The 16,990-nt window shown below is 41.0% G+C and overlaps 1 protein-coding gene across 1 annotated transcript in view; it reads left to right on the top strand.

Annotated features, from left to right (window-relative positions):
• lrp6 (low density lipoprotein receptor-related protein 6) overlaps positions 1–16,990 on the top strand; it is a 176,269-nt gene that overhangs the window by 150,808 nt on the left and 8,471 nt on the right. The window contains exons 8-18 of the mRNA XM_070900416.1: positions 1,066–1,282; positions 3,521–3,810; positions 4,577–4,803; positions 5,527–5,711; positions 5,963–6,289; positions 6,883–7,085; positions 7,623–7,834; positions 7,961–8,151; positions 11,971–12,180; positions 12,867–12,992; positions 13,344–13,580. Coding sequence (XP_070756517.1) covers positions 1,066–1,282; positions 3,521–3,810; positions 4,577–4,803; positions 5,527–5,711; positions 5,963–6,289; positions 6,883–7,085; positions 7,623–7,834; positions 7,961–8,151; positions 11,971–12,180; positions 12,867–12,992; positions 13,344–13,580 — 2,425 coding nt within the window. The remainder of the gene's footprint in view (positions 1–1,065; positions 1,283–3,520; positions 3,811–4,576; positions 4,804–5,526; positions 5,712–5,962; positions 6,290–6,882; positions 7,086–7,622; positions 7,835–7,960; positions 8,152–11,970; positions 12,181–12,866; positions 12,993–13,343; positions 13,581–16,990) is intronic.

Here is a 16,990-nt window from a genome sequence, read left to right as displayed (position 1 = left end):
TTCAGAATCAAATCCTTTTGTACAGTTATCTATAACAATCCCATAACCTTCCATTCTCATTTCCACATTGATCTGTAAAAACTGATGCAAACTATTGCTCCAATGCCCCAAGAATGTGAACCTGTCCATCCAGCACCAGCCCTGCAGCCATATGTTGATCTTCCTAATCATCTTCTCTTCAACCTGTCAAGCAGATGACACTGGAAGCGATCGAGATTACTACCCTTGAGGTTTTTTTTTTTACAATCTGAAGTCTAACTCATTAAATGCCCCCTGGAAGATCTAGAGCATTCTTCTATCTATATCAGTGGTTCCAGTGTAGATCATGATTTTTGGAAACCCGTCCCTGGAGTATTGTGTACAGTTTTGGTCTCCTAACTTGAGGAAGGACATTCTTGCTATTGTGGGAGTGCAGTGAAGGTTCACCAGACTGATTCCCGGGATGGCGGGACTGACATATCAAGAAAGACTGGATCAACTAGGCTTGTATTCACTGGAGTTCAGAAGAATGAGAGGGGATCTCATAGAAATGTTTAGACAGGTTAGATGCAGGAAGAATGTTCCCAATGTTGGGGAAATCCAGAACCAGGGGTCACAGTCTAAGGATAAGGGGTAAGCCATTTAGGACCGAGATGAGGAGAAACTTCTTCACCCAGAGAGTGGTGAACCTGTGGAATTCTCTACCACAGAAAGTTGTTGAGGCCAATTCACTAAATATATTCAAAAAGGAGTTTGATGTAGTCCTTACTACTAGGGGGATCAAGGGGTATGGCGAGAAGAATGGGGCACTGAAGTTGCATGTTCAGCCATGAACTCATTGAATGGCGGTGCAGGATCGAAGGGCCGAATGGCCTACTCCTGCACCTATTTTCTATGTTCCTATATATTTTGAGCCATTCTTTAATGTCCACCTCCTGACACCAGATGGATGAAAGGGGGAACTAAATTGCAACACTCACCACTCCTGTGTTTTAAAGACCTGCCCTCATGATCTTCTCTTCCCATAAAGTTATGTACTTTATTGTTGAATGCACACTTTTTTTTTGTCTTTTTTATGCAAAACAGGTAATGAACTGTGATGGCACTGGTAGGCGAGTCCTTGTTGAGGATAAGTTACCGCACATCTTTGGTTTTACTCTTTTGGGCGACTACATTTACTGGACAGATTGGCAGCGCCGCAGCATTGAACGTGTTCACAAAACATCTGCTGAACGAGAGATAATCATTGACCAGCTGCCTGATTTGATGGGCTTAAAGGCCACAAGTGTTCATCGGATCTTGGGTACGTAAAAGCCTTTGTGGCCAACCTTATATTTTTTTCGAGTTTTTTCTTTTTCTTGATGTTTCCAAGCAAATGTCTGCGTTTGCCATTGAATAATGACATAGGCATGTATAACGTGCATTGATGTAGATTGTTTGAAGAATTAAGTAAACCTCGATAAGGGACTTGAATAAAACTCTCACCTTTCTATCAAGAAGCAGTTTTGAGTTATCCATGGAAATGTCTGCACACAGGCCTATCTTAACTGTGCTGTTGGGGAATGTATGGTGGCTTGAGAAAAGTAACGAAAGTAAGAAAAACTGCTATTGTCTGTTAAGAACAACAACTTGTATTTATATAGCGCCTTTAACGTAGTAAAATGTCCCAAGGCGCTTCACAGGAGAATTATAAGACGAAAATTTTGACACCAAGCTACGTAAGGAGAAATTAGGGCAGATGGTCACCAAAGAGGTAGATTTTAAGGAGCGCCTTGAAGGAGGAAAGAGAGGTAGAAAGACGGAGCAGTTTAGGCAGGGAATTCCAGAGCTTAGGACCGAGGCAGCTGAAGGCACGGTCACCAATGGTTGAGCAATTATAATCAGGGATGCTCAAGAGGGCAGAATTAGAGGAGTGCAGATATTTCAGGGGGTTGTGAGGTTGGAGAAGATTACAGTGATACAAGGGTTGAGGCCATGGAGAGATTTGAAAACAAGGATGAGAATTTTGAAATCGAGGCGTTGCTTAATCGGGAGCAAGCACAGGGGTGATGGTTGAATGTGACTTGTGAGTTGTGAGCAGCCGAGTTTTGGATGACCTCAAGTTTACAAAGGGTAGAACATGGGAGGTCAGCTAGGAGTGTGTTGGAATAGTCTAGAGGTAACAAAGGCATGGATGAGGATTTCAGCAGAGGATGAGCTAAGGCAGGGGCAGAGGCGAGCAATGTTATGGAGGTGGAAATAGGCTGTTTTAATTATGCCACGGATATGTGGTCGGAAGCTCATGTCGACTATGACACCAAGGTTGCGAACAGTGTGGTTCAGCCTGAGAGGGATGGAGTCAAAGGCTAGGGAACCAAGTTTGTGGCGGGGACCGAAAACAATGTCTTCAGTCTTCACAAGATTTAATTGGAGAACATTTCTGTTCATCAAGAACGGGATGTCGGACAAGCAGTCTGACAATTTAGGGACTGGAGGAGCCAAGAGAAGTGGTGGTGAAATAGAGCTGAGTGTCATCAGCGTCCATGTGGAAACTGACGCTGTGTTTTCTCGGATGATGTTGCTAAGGGGCAGCATATAGATGAGAAATAGGAGGGAGCCAGCATAGATCCTTGGGGGACACCAGAGGTAACAATGCGGGGGCGAGTAGAGAAGCCGTTTTAAATGATTCTCTGGCTACGATTCGATAGATAAGAATGTAACCATGCGTGTGCAGTCCCACCCAACTGGATGATGGTGGAGAGGCATTGGAGAAGAATGGAGTAGTCAACCGTGTCAAAGGCTGCAGACAAGTCAAAAAGGATGAGGGATAGTTTACTTTGTCACAATCGCAAAGGAGGTCATTTGTGATTTTGTTGAGAGCCGTTTCGGTACTGTGGCAGGGGCGGAAACCTGATTGGAGGGATTCAAACATAAAGTTGCGGGAAAGATGGGCATGGATTTGTGAGGCGACAACACATTCAAAGACTTTGGAGAGGAAAGGGAGGTTGCAGATGGGCCGGTAGTTTGCAAGGATGGAGGGGTCAAGGGTTGTTTTTTTTTGAGGAGAGGGGTGATGATGGCAGATTTGAGGGAGAGGGGTCAGTACCGAAGGAGAGAGAACCATTAACAATGTCAGCTAAGGAAGTTGGGTGGTCAGCAGTTTGGTGGGAATAGGGTCGAGGGAGCAGGAAGTGGGTCTCATGGACAAGATGAGCATGTTGAGTGTAGGGTTAACTCAAGGGGCTATTTTCTGGAGAAGAATTCATTTTAATTCAAAACACTTCTTGAATTTTTTTTACATTTGTTCTGTTTGATTTTCTGTGAGAACTGCTTCCACTGTGTTGCATTTGCAGGATGAGACATGGGCAGTTCTGCAAAATACAGTCACATATGTATTAAAAGTTTAATGATTCAGGAAAACCACAGGGAATTGTGTCAGATAATAGAGACTATGCTGTTATTGGAACTTGTTATTACTGAATATTTATTGAAAACCGTTTTTGTTGTACCTGAATCAATATCCTGTTGCAGGCAAACTAGATTGAGTTTAATATATTTTCAGGTACCAACCCATGTGCAGAGGATAATGGTGGATGCAGTCATCTGTGCTTGTACAGGCCTCAGGGTGTGCGGTGTGCCTGCCCAATAGGCTTGGAGCTCATCAGAGACATGAAAACCTGCATAGTACCAGAAGCTTTCCTCCTTTTCTCTCGGAGAGCAGACATCAGAAGGATTTCACTCGAAACGAACAATAACAATGTGGCTATTCCACTCACTGGGGTAAAAGAAGCCTCTGCTCTGGATTTCGATGTGACTGACAACCGGATTTACTGGACGGATATTAGCCTGAAGGTATGAAAAGTCTTGCTGCTGCTGCTGCTTCTCTGCTAGCTATGTGTCTCTGAGCTGCCAGGGCTAATGGGCTCCCGCAGGATGCTGCTAGAATAGTAATTGCAGCCTAAGTATAAAAATAACCTGTATTTGTACCACATGGAGAAGGGACGCCACGAGTCTGGATAATGCACTTGAATATTTGTGTGCATTTAAAATAATACGTTGTTATTACATAAGTCTGTCTATAATTCAAATGGGAGGGGAAAAGAGAAAAACATCCTTTTGTTTAAATGTTTCATTTTATTTAGAATATAGTGCAACAATTTTTGATAATGTAGAATGGTGAGATTAAAGACCATGGGCTCAGTGACTTGTTTGTATGATTACTTTTAAATATATATATTTCACTGTAATCAATGTGACTAGTTTGAAAGATGAATGTGAGAAACTGGTTGTAGTGCTGATATAAAGTTGACACAATTTATTTAAGGATATCTTAACCCTTAGCTGACTGACCAGTTCAGACTGAAAATCTAAATTATTTTTAAGGAAGACTAAAGTTCAACAGCATCAACGTGTTTTATTTTATTATTTCCTTAATACATATAAATAGACAATTTTTTTAAGTTGAAAGTCAATTTGAGAAGGAAAAATAAACTTGATATGATTGTCATGACCACACCGTAGCAAGAAACCAAAAGCAAAGATCAGCAGCCAGTGTCATTATCTTTCAGATCCTGCAAATGTGTGAGCAGATATATGGTACACCTCTTCTATTTTGCAGACCATTAGCAGGGCTTTCATGAATGGGAGTGCTCTGGAGCATGTTGTAGAGTTTGGGCTTGATTACCCAGAAGGTATGGCAGTAGACTGGCTGGGAAAGAATCTGTACTGGGCTGATACTGGAACCAATCGAATTGAAGTCGCAAGGCTGGATGGGCAGCACAGACAAGTACTAGTATGGAAGGACCTGGACAGTCCCAGGGCTTTGGCTCTGGATCCTGCTGAAGGGTAAGTCACCAGATGTACATATTGGGCTTCTTCTGGCTTTTAAGTAAAATTGAGTTTTCCTAAAGACGCCTTAGAATCACTTCATAAAAAACTGACCTACTTAGCCCAGCCTTTCCCAAAGAGTTTTTATCTGTGAAGCATTAACTTTAGCATCGATGTGTTATTTAGAAATGGGACTGTGGCTATCATGAGTGAATAGATGATCTTTATATAACTCTTACTTTTTATATTTGGTCTCTTAAGTAGCATGCTCTGACAGGTAAATATAATAGTTTTCACACATCGCCAATGATGCGAGCAGCTTATGTACAAAGTTACCACGTAAGGTACATACAGTAAGTGATGTGAATTTTTAAATATCCCTTGGGTTAGGTTTCCCATATTCTGTATCTTTCCCAGGTTGTAATGGTGATCTGCTCCTATACATTTGCCGGTGCGTTGCTGTATATAGTCGATGGGAGGAAAATTAAAGTGGGCAAAGGTGACTCAATTGCCATTGTTACATCTTCTTAAATCATTTTCCTACCTCCCTATGCAGAAGCACCTGGCTATCTCTTTCTACAATGCAGCAGTGCATAGGATCTCCACTCTGCCATCTGTACCATCACATATGCTGTAATGCAAATGTTTTATTTTGTCCTACGGTATTATAAAAATCTTGCAACATTTCCTGAGATAACTGTTTGGCAGAATATGCTTATAACTGAGTGTATATTTTATTAGATTCATGTACTGGACTGAATGGGGTGGCAAGCCAAAGATAGACAGAGCTGCCATGGATGGAACGGGGCGCATCACTTTAGTGCCAAACGTTGGCCGAGCAAATGGACTAACTATTGACTATGCAGAGCGAAGACTTTACTGGACGGACTTGGATACAAGTCTGATTGAATCCTCCAATATGTTGGGTGAGTTTGTATCTGTTTTTAAATTTGAAGCAACAGACTGGCTTTCCTGAATTCAGTACTGATTTTATTCATTAACTTTATTGATAATATTGAGGGTTTCAAGGAAAAATTATTTTTTAAATGTCTCTAATTGTATTCAATTACTGAGGTTTGGTTTAACTGATAACATTTAGAAATGCAAGCAATGGCACTGTAAAGCGTTTGACTTGAAAATGACATGCCTAATACAATGATAATTGGTTGTCTTGTAGGTCTGGATCGTGAAGTCATTGCAGATGACTTGCCTCATCCATTTGGCTTAACCCAGTACCAAGACTATATTTATTGGACAGACTGGAGCCGCCGTAGTATTGAGCGAGCCAACAAAACTAGTGGCCAAAATCGCACTATTATTCAAGGCCACTTAGATTATGTTATGGACATTCTGGTATTTCATTCTTCAAGGCAAGGTGGTTGGAATGAGTGTGCTTCAAGCAATGGGCATTGTTCCCATTTGTGTTTAGCCATGCCGACCGTTGGTTACGTTTGTGGCTGCCCTGCTCACTACTACTTGAACATGGACAACAAAACCTGTAGCCGTAAGAATTATTATAGTACCTTAAATTTGGGACTTAGTTTATAAGGAATGTGTTTAAAGCATTTTTCAAAAGGTGGTAAAGTGGCACTCTGCACTGGGACACTAGAGTAACAGGGGCGAGGAAGGCAACGGCACTTTGTTTCTCATCTTAACCAGACTGCTGGCTCACAGCAACACTGATAGAGATATGCATGGTCTGCAGGAGCTAAAAGTAAGAGATGGAAACCTGAGTTTTAAAAATGATCGGTTTTTTTTTCCATCTATTAAATCGATTATATTTTGCATATGGTTGAAAGATTCATTACAGTCATAAGTTATACATTGTAGCATTAATGCATAGTGAACAAAACTGTGACTCAAAGAAGGATATTTTCATGTGTCCATGTGCATTTTCATTTTATGAGTTGTCTTTTGGAAACAAAGTTTTAAAACCAGATTTTAAGAATTAAGTTTGTAAAAAAAAACTTGTTTTAACATGTAACGGAAACATCTTCATATATTTTTTTATATTTGTTCAAACGGTTGGTTTTTTTTCTCTGCTGAACTTTGTCTCTAGCCAGTTCAGACTAACAATGTAATATTATCACTTTGCAGCTCCAACTTCATTTCTGCTATTCAGTCAAAAGAATGCGATTAATCGGATGGTTATTGATGAACAACAGAGCCCAGACATCATTCTTCCCATTCACAGCCTGAAAAATGTCAGGGCCATTGATTATGATCCTGTCGATAAACATCTGTACTGGATCGATTCTCGTCAAAATGTTATCAGACGAGCACAGGAGGATGGAACCCAGGTTTGTATTAATACAGGGAGCTCAGATATTTCTGACTTGAATCACATATATTAACTCAGCGGTATTTGGATTCTCCCCCCACCTCCCCCTTCAAACCTATAGCAAAAAGAAACAAGTTGATTAATTCACTGTTTTCCAGTGGGACCTGTTTATAATAGTACTTCTGTTGTTTGAAATAGTCCTTTGTTAGTTATTGGACTCTCCTAAGTACATTCCCATATATATATATTATGAATCCATTGTATATGCTGATCACACAGTGCTGGAAGGAGAAGTGCACTGAAACATCCAGATGGTCTTTTCATAAAATGGGCAACCAAATGCAAAAATTTAGACTAAAATAAAGACTAAAGCTAACTTAGCTTTATGTGGGTATTCTTGAAGCACTTCCTCCAATATAATAAAAATTTAGTAATTGTCAGTTTATTTTTTGCACACCAATTTTATAAACGAATTGTTTTATTTAAAAAATGGTACTGCAATAGATTATGGTAATGATCGATTTGCCATTGTTTTAATTGTCTACTTCTATTGCAGAGTTTTACAATTGTGATCAGTGCAATCCCCAACCAAAACTTGGGTATGCAACCTTATGACCTGAGTATTGATATCTACAGTCGTTACATCTATTGGACTTGTGAGGCGACTAATGTTATAAACGTCACACGGCTGGATGGTAAACCAATAGGCGTGGTCCTGAGAGGAGAACAAGACAGGCCAAGGGCAATTATCGTAAATCCAGAGAGGGGGTAAAACTAAAATTTGACTTTTAGCAGTTTAATTATTGTTGAAGCTGTTGTCAAGGAACAACTTTGGAAAATATGATAAATAATTACTTTTCTTTCCCTCCTTCCCTCTCAAAAACAACCATGTAGGTACATGTACTTCACTAACCTTCAAGATAGATCACCAAGAATAGAGCGTGCTGCATTGGATGGTACAGAGCGTGAAGTTCTGTTTTTCAGTGGGCTAAGTAAACCGGTCGCACTTGCTATCGACAACAAGCTTGGCAAACTCTTCTGGGCTGACTCCGATCTCCGCCGCATAGAGAGCAGTGACTTATCAGGTGGAGAGAGAAACAATATTTGGAAATACTTCTGGGAAGGGGAGAAAGAAGAAAAAAATGTTGTTTTTAATACATGAGATGTACTATTGTTACAAGCATGGAGTCTTTTTCTATTTTTGAATAAACAGAACAATTTGAGTGCACAGTGAACCACATAAGCAGGATGTTTATTGGAGACGTATTTTATACTTTTCCTTTTCTTCTTTCACCTCCTCTCCCAATTTTTGCAAGTTACCTTTTTCCTTCCTCTGTTCTGTGGAGTGTCTGCAGAAATCTACTCCCAGCCTTCTGGTTGTATAACTTTTGTGCCAGGCGATTTTTTTTTTTCCTTAGCAGAATACTTGAGCATTATGCTACATAGCACATTGCAACATTTCAAATTGGCATTGGTTACAATTATTAGTGGATTGGTGGGTAGCGTTTCCATTTTGTTTTGCAACGTAAATTTTTCCAGCTGTTTCACAAGATCCTATCTGATACTGGAAAAGCACAGCTGATCCTTGGTCAGTCCAAACTGAAGTGTCTAATGATGTGGATATATTAATGCTTACAGAATTTCTGCTGTCTCTCTCTTGAGTGCTCATGAACAAATAAAAAAGAATGTTGTTGTTAAATCTTTCCCTTGTGACTTGCATACACTGACATACCCACTGGTGGTCCATGGAATTAATTTTGAATTATACATTAGGAAGATGATGTAAAAGTACACTATACGGTAATGTTGTTCAATGGAAATTGCTGACTAGCCACAGGTGTGTGTGTTAATGGTGAGCCCATTTTTGCTACATGCACTAATTTTAGTCGAAAACACCTTGCACACACTCTCACACAATACAGGCAAATATACTTCAGAAAATAAGAAATAGGAGCAGGAGTAGGCCATTTGGCCCCTCGAGCCTGTTTCGCCATTTAATAAGATCATGGCTGATCTGATCATGGACTCAGTTCCACTTCTCTTCCTGCTCCCCATAACCCTTTATTCCTTTATCGCTCAAAAATCCGCCTTAAATATATTCAATGACCCAGCCTTCCCAGCTCTCTGAGGCAGAGAATTCCACCCTCTGAGAAGAAATTCCTCCTCATCTCAGTTTTAAATGGGTGTCCCCTTATTCTGAGACAATGTCTCCTAGTTTTAGTTTCCCCTATGAATGGAAACATCCTCTCTGCATCCACCTTGTCGAGCCCCCTCATTATTTTATATGTTTTGAGAAGATCACCTCTCATTCTTCTGAACTCCAATGAGTATAGGCCCAAACTACTCAACCTATCTTCATAAGTCAACCCCCTCATCTCCGGAATCAACCTAGTGAACTTTCTCTGAACAGCCTCCAATGCAAGTATATCCGTCCTTAAATATGGAGACCAAAACTGTATGCAGTACTGTAGGTGTGGCCTCACCAATACCCTGTACAGTTGTAGCAGGACTTCTCTGCTTTTATACTCTATCCCCCTTGCAATCAGCATGGATTTGTGAAAGGGAAATCATGCTTGACCAATCTTCTGGAATTTTTTGAGGATGTTTCCAGTAGAGTGGACAAGGGAGAACCAGTTGATGTGGTATATTTGGACTTTCAGAAGGCTTTCGACAAGGTCCCACACAAGAGATTAATGTGCAAAGTTAAAGCACATGGGATTGGGGGGTAGTGTGCTGACATGGATTGAGAACTGGTTGTCAGACAGGAAGCAAAGAGTAGGAGTAAATGGGGACTTTTCAGAATGGCAGGCAGTGACTAGTGGGGTACCGCAAGGTTCTGTGCTGGGGCCCCAGCTGTTTACACTGTACATTAATGATTTAGACGAGGGGATTAAATGTAGTATCTCCAAATTTGTGGATGACACTAAGTTGGGTGGCAGTGTGAGCTGCGAGGAGGATTCTATGAGGCTGCAGAGCGACTTGGATAGGTTAGGTGAGTGGGCAAATACATGGCAGATGAAGTATAATGTGGATAAATGTGAGGTTATCCACTTTGGTGGTAAAAACAGAGAGACAGACTATTATCTGAATGGTGACAGATTAGGAAAAGGGGAGGTGCAACGAGACCTGGGTGTCATGGTACATCAATCATTGAAGGTTGGCATGCAGGTACAGCAGGCGGTTAAGAAAGCAAATGGCATGTTGGCCTTCATAGCGAGGGGATTTGAGTACAGGGGCAGGGAGGTGTTGCTACAGTTGTACAGGGCCTTGGTGAGGCCACACCTGGAGTATTGTGTACAGTTTTGGTCTCCTAACCTGAGGAAGGACATTCTTGCTATTGAGGGAGTGCAGCGAAGGTTCACCAGACTGATTCCCGGGATGGCTGGACTGACATATCAAGAAAGACTGTATCAACTGGGCTTGTATTCACTGGAGTTCAGAAGAATGAGAGGGGACCTCATAGAAACGTTTAAAATTCTGATGGGTTTAGACAGGTTAGATGCAGGAAGAATGTTCCCAATGTTGGGGAAGTCCAGAACCAGGGGTCACAATCTAAGGATAAGGGGTAAGCCATTTAGGACGAGATGAGGAGAAACTTCTTCACCCAGAGAGTGGTGAACCTGTGGAATTCTCTACCACAGAAAGTTGTTGAGGCCAATTCACTAAATATATTCAAAAAGGAGTTAGATGAAGTGCTTACTACTCGGGGGATCAAGGGGTATGGCGAGAAAGCAGGAATGGGGTACTGAAGTTACATGTTCAGCCATGAACTCATTGAATGGCGGTGCAGGCTAGAAGGGCCGAATGGCCTACTCCTGCACCTATTTTCTATGTTTCTAATAAAGGCCAACATTCCATTTGCCTTTCTGATTAATTGCTGTACCTCTATACTAACTTTTTTTGTTTCATGCACCAGGACCCCCAGGTCCTTCTGTACTGCAGCACTTTGCAATTTTTCTCCATTTAAATTATAATTTGCTTTTCTATATTTTCTGTCGAAGTGGATAACCTCACATTTTCCTACATTATATTTCATCTGCCAAATTTTTTCCCACTCACTTAGCCTGTGTATATCCCTTTGCAGATTTGTTGTGTCCTCCTCACAATTTGCTTTCTAACCCATGTTTGTATCATCAGCAAACTTGGTTACATTATACTCGGTCCCTTCGTTCAAGTCATTAATACAGATTGTAAATAGTTGAGGCTGCAGCACCCCACTAGTTACTGTTTGCCAACTGGAAAATGACCCATTTATCCCGACTCTCTGTTTTCTGTTAGTTAGCCAATCCTCTATCCATGTTAATATGTTACCCCAACGCCGTGAACTTTTATCTTATGCAGTAATCTTTTATGTGGCACCTTATCAAATGCTTTCTGGAAATCCAAATACACTACATCCACTGGTTTCCCATGTGTATATTTAATTAACAAACATACACCATCGTTCAGTAACCAAAGAAGCAAAGCACGCACAATTACCACCAAAAAACTTGCATTTATATACAGCCTTTAATGTAGTAAAACGTCCTAGGGCGCGTCGCAGAAGCCTTATCAAACCAAATTTAACACCGAGCCACATGAGGTATTAGGACAGGTAACCAAAAGCTTCATCAAAGAGCAAAAAACACTTGCACACTCTGCTTTTTGTTGAACCGTGTTACTAACAAATGCACAAAAAAGTTAACCTGCACATGCATACATTGTGCGAATAATGCCTATTAAGACCACATGACCAACAAAGGTGTCTATTATTCATTTTTTATTAATGCAATTAGTCACATCTGGATTTCCCAATTAGCCGCATGTGGCCAGTGGCTGATGTATTGAATAATACTGCTATACAGAATAGCATATGGCGCAAAACATTACATTAGATTCATAAAATCTTTTAAATTTGCTTTTAGGTGCAAATCGAATTGTTTTGGAAGATGCCAACATCCTTCAACCTGTAGGTTTGACTATATTTGGTGACCACTTGTACTGGATTGACAGACAGCAGCAGATGATTGAGAGGATTGAGAAGACGAATGGTAACAGTCGCACTAAGATCCAAGCCCGTATAGCCCAGCTGAGCGACATTCATGCTGTGAAAGAACTTGACCTGGAGGAATTTGGTATGATAGTAATATAAAGGCTGAATATACCTATTCAATGTGCTAAAAACTGAACAGAAATCTATTGGAGAAAACGTTCAAGTGGGAGGGAGAAATTGGGAACAAACAAAAATACAGACTATAGTTTTGTTATGATTGTGTAAAACATGCAATTTAAAACTAAATTATATTTTACTTCCTGGTGTCTAACTGTGGATAATTAGTCCATAGACTTATAGCAGTAACAACGCAATCTTTAATCTTTCTGAATGTCATCACGCATCCACTATGCAGAGAAAAATGGCAGCCCATGCCTATCCACGTCACTGGTGCACAACAAAATAAGCCCATCAACTCTGGTTTAGATTATTAAATAAAGTATTGGGAACATGAAATAATTCAAGGCTGAAATCACTTCCAAAGAATCCATTATTTTCTATATGCATAAATATATAATTCACGACCTTGGTTCGTGCCTTGTTAGATTACATAAAAATTCTTGTTAAAAGTGGGGAATAGATTCTTAAAAATTGTAAATACATTTGATGTCTAAATTAATGTTTCCATATTGAAACTTTTTTCATATGTCGCTTTTAAACTTGGTTGAGATTACTTGGTGCTCCCCTTGCTAAATTTGTTCCCAGTTCATTCATTTTTGCTGTATTGATGAAAGTTACACCTATACCTACTGCTTTGTGCTGTTGCAGCGGAACATCCTTGTGCTCAAGATAATGGCGGTTGCTCTCATATCTGTATTGTAAGGGGAGATGGCACTACACGCTGCTCATGTCCTGTCCACCTCGTGCTTCTTCAAGATGAGCTGTCTTGCGGAGGTAAGAGAAAAACTGTTTATTCTCAATTTTAGTGCTACCCTTTTATCAATGTTTACTCTTTATTTGGCAAACCAAAACTCCAAAGACAAAATATTTGAGTACCAAGAAATGTTTCTTTTTTTTTAAATTTATATTGAATTTAAACAGTTTTGTTGGCAGATACTTAAAATACTAAACCTGTTCCTCATTCTGGTTACAAACAAATAAATGATGTAGATATGGAATAACAATTTTGTTCTCAGCATTCCCAACCCATTTACTATATTAAAAAAAAAATGGATTTATACTTGAGTCGCTTGATTTTCTTTTCCGACCTATAATGGTAACCATCAATTCTGTGTGTTTTTCCAGAGCCACCAACCTGTGCACCAGATCACTTCACTTGTGCCACGGGCGAGATTGACTGTATCCCCTTGGCTTGGCACTGTGATGGAATTCCTGAGTGTGAAGATCAGAGTGATGAGCAGAACTGTCCAGTGTGCTCAGACAGTCAGTTCCAGTGTGCCAGTGGGCAGTGCATTGATGCTGCCGTCAGATGCAATGGAGAGACTAACTGCCAAGACCAGTCTGATGAACAGAAATGTGAAGGTATTGAGTGTTTTTCTTTTATAATCAAAAATATTTTTAGCCTGCTGAAGGACTGACATTGGCAGGTGTATAGTTCCATGGAGAGCGGTGTCCCTATGGTCCATAGGCTGTTCCTGATCCTGTTCACACCCAACATCGCACACAATTTTGAGCAGGGGTCACTGATTAACAGTTAGGAAAGGGAACCCTTGCTGATTACCCTCTCTTCCTTGCCCAGTGGTGCTGAGGCCATTAGTGGTAACCTGACTGCAATCAGTACAGACCAGGGATCGACTTGGGTCCTTTCTGGCTCACAGTGTTCAGCTATTCATTGCCATAACCATTTGGGAAGCTTTTAAAAAAATCTTTAAACTGATTAAAAAGAACCTAAAGACAGACTGGTGTCCGAATGGGTGCTAAAAGCAGAGAAGTCCTGCTACTATACAGGATATTGGTGAGGCCACACCTGCAGTACTGGGTACAGTTTTGGACTCTGTATTTAAGGAAGGATACACTTGCATTGGAGGTTGTTCAGAGAAGATTCGTCAAATCAAATCGCACGGGGTAGCCTGGAGGAGGAATTCATAGAATGCATACGGGATTGTTTCTTAGAACAGTATGTAACAGAACCTACAAGGGAGCAAGCCATCTTAGATCTGGTCCTGTGTAATGAGACAGGAAAAATAAACGATCTCCTAGTAAAAGATCCTCTCGGAATGAGTAATCACAATATGGTTGAATCTGTAATACAGATTGAGGATGAGGAATTTGTGTCAGAAACGAGCGTACTATGCTTAAACAAAGGGGACTACAGTGGGATGAGGGCAGAGTTGACTAAAGTAGACTGGAAACAAGGACTAAACGGTGGCACAATTGAGGAACAGTGGAGGACTTTTAAGGAGCTCTTTCATAGTGCGCAACAAAAATATATTCCAGTGAAAAAAAAGGGCGGCAAGAGAAGGGATAACCAGCCGTGGATAACCAAGGAAATAAAGGAAAGTATCAAATCAAAGACCAATGCGTATAAGGTGGCCAAGGTTAGTGGGAAACTAGAGGATTGGGAAAATTTTAAGCAACAGGAAAGAATGACTAAAAAAAGCAATAAAGAAAGGGAAGAAGATAGAAACTTGCGCAAAACATAAAAACAGATAGTAAAAGCTTTTACAGATATATAAAACGGAAAAGAGTGACTGAAGTAAATATTGGTCCCTTAGAAGATGAAAAGGGGGATTTAATAATGGGAAATGTGGAAATGGCTGAGACCTTAAACAATTATTTTGCTTCCGTCTTCACAGTGGAAGACACAAAAACCATGCCAAAATTTGCAGGCCACAGGAATGTGGGAAGGGAGGATCTTGAGACAATCACTATCACTAGGGGGGTAGTGCTGGACAGGCTAATGGGACTCAAGGTAGACAAGTCCCCTGGTCCTGATGAAATGCATCCCAGGGTATTAAAAGAGATGGCGGAAGTTATAGCAGATACATTCGTTATAATCTACCAAAATTCTCAGGACTCTGGGGAGGTACCAGCGGATTGGAAAGCAGCTAATGTAACGCCTCTGTTTAAAAAAGGGGGCAGGCAACAGGCAGGTAACTATAGGCCGGTTAGTTTAACATCTGTCGTGGGGAAAATGCTTGAAACTATCATTAAGGAAGAAATAGCGGGACATCTAGATAGGAATAGTGCAATCAAGCAGACGCAGCATGGATTCATGAAGGGGAAATCATGTTTAACTAACTTACTGGAATTCTTTGAGGATGTAACGAGCATGGTGGATAGAGGTGTACCGATGGATGTGGTGTATTTAGATTTCCAAAAGGCATTCGATAAGGTGCCACACAAAAGGTTACTGCAGAAGATAAGGGTACTCGGAGTCAGAGGAAATGTATTAGCATGGATAGAGAATTGGCTGGTGAACAGAAAGCAGAGAGTCGGGACAAATGGGTCCTTTTCCGGTTGGAAATCAGTGGTTAGTGGTGTGCCACAGGGATCAGTGCTGGGACCACAACTGTTTACAATATACATAGATGACCTAGAAGAGGGGACAGAGTGTAGTGCAACATAATTTGCAGATGACACAAAGATTAGTGGGAAAGCGGGTTGTGTAGAGGACTGAGAGGCTGCAAGTAGATTTGGATAGGTTAAGCGAATGGGCTAAGGTTTGGCAGATGGAATACAATGTCGGAAAGTGTGAGGTCATCCAGCTTGGGGGGAAAAAAACAGTAAAAGGGAATATTATTTTAATGGGGAGAAATTACAACATGCTGTGGTGCAGAGGGACCTGGGGGTCCTTGTGCATGAATCCCAAAAGGTTAGTTTGCAGGCGCAGCAGGTAATCAGGAAGGCGAATGGAATGTTGGCCTTCATTGCGAGAGGGATGGAGTACAAAAGCAGGGAGGTCTTGCTGCAACTGTATAAGGTATTGGTAAGGCCGCACCTGGAGTACTGCGTGCAGTTTTGGTCACCTTACTTAAAGGAAGGATATACTGGCTTTGGAAGGGGTACAGAGACGTTTCACTAGGCTGATTCCAGAAATGAGGGGGGTTAGCTTATGATGATAGATTGAGTAGACTGGGTCTTTACTCGTTGGAGTTCAGAAGGATGAGGGGTGATCTTAAAATCTTTAAAATCATGAAAGGGATAGACAAGATAGAGGCAGAGAGGTTGTTTCCATTGGTGGGGGAGACTAGAACTAGGGGGGCACAGCCTCAAAATACGGAGGAGCCAATTTAAAACCGAGTTGAGAAAGAATTTCTTCTCCCAGAGGGTTGTGAATCTGTGGAATTCTCTGCCCAAGGAAGCAGTTGAGGCTAGCTCATTGAATGTTTTCAAGTCAAAGATAGATAGATTTTTAACCAATAAGGGAATTAAGGGTTACGGGGAGAGGCCGGGTAAGTGGAGCTGAGTCCACGACCAGATCAGCCATGATCTTGTTGAATGGCGGAGCAGGCTCGAGGGGCTGGATGGCCTACTCCTGTTCCTAATTCTTATGTTCTTATTAGGTTGATTCCAGAGATGAGAGGGTTGACTTATGAAGATAGGTTGAGTAGTTTAGGCCTATACTCATTGGAGTTCAGAAGAATGAGAGGTGATCTTATCGAAACATGTAAGATAATGAGGGGGCTCAACAAGGTGGATGCAAAGAGGATATTTCCACTCATAGCGGAAACTAAAACTAATCTCAGAATAAGGGGCTGCTCATTTAAAACTGAGATAAGGAGGAATTTCTTCAGAGTGTTGTAAATCTGTGGAATTCTCTGCACCAGACAGCTGTGGAGACTGGGTCATTGAATATATTTAAGGCGGAGATAGACAGATTTTTGAGCGATAAGGGAATAAAGGGTTATGGAGATCGGGCAGGGAAGTTGAACTGAGTCCATGATCAGATCAGCCATATTAAATGGCGAAACAGGCTCAAGGGGCCTGCT

This window comes from Pristiophorus japonicus, chromosome 15 (genome assembly GCF_044704955.1).
Source record: "Pristiophorus japonicus isolate sPriJap1 chromosome 15, sPriJap1.hap1, whole genome shotgun sequence".
In the NCBI taxonomy this organism is placed as follows: domain Eukaryota; kingdom Metazoa; phylum Chordata; class Chondrichthyes; family Pristiophoridae; genus Pristiophorus; species Pristiophorus japonicus.
This window is presented reverse-complemented; position numbering and strand designations above follow the sequence as displayed.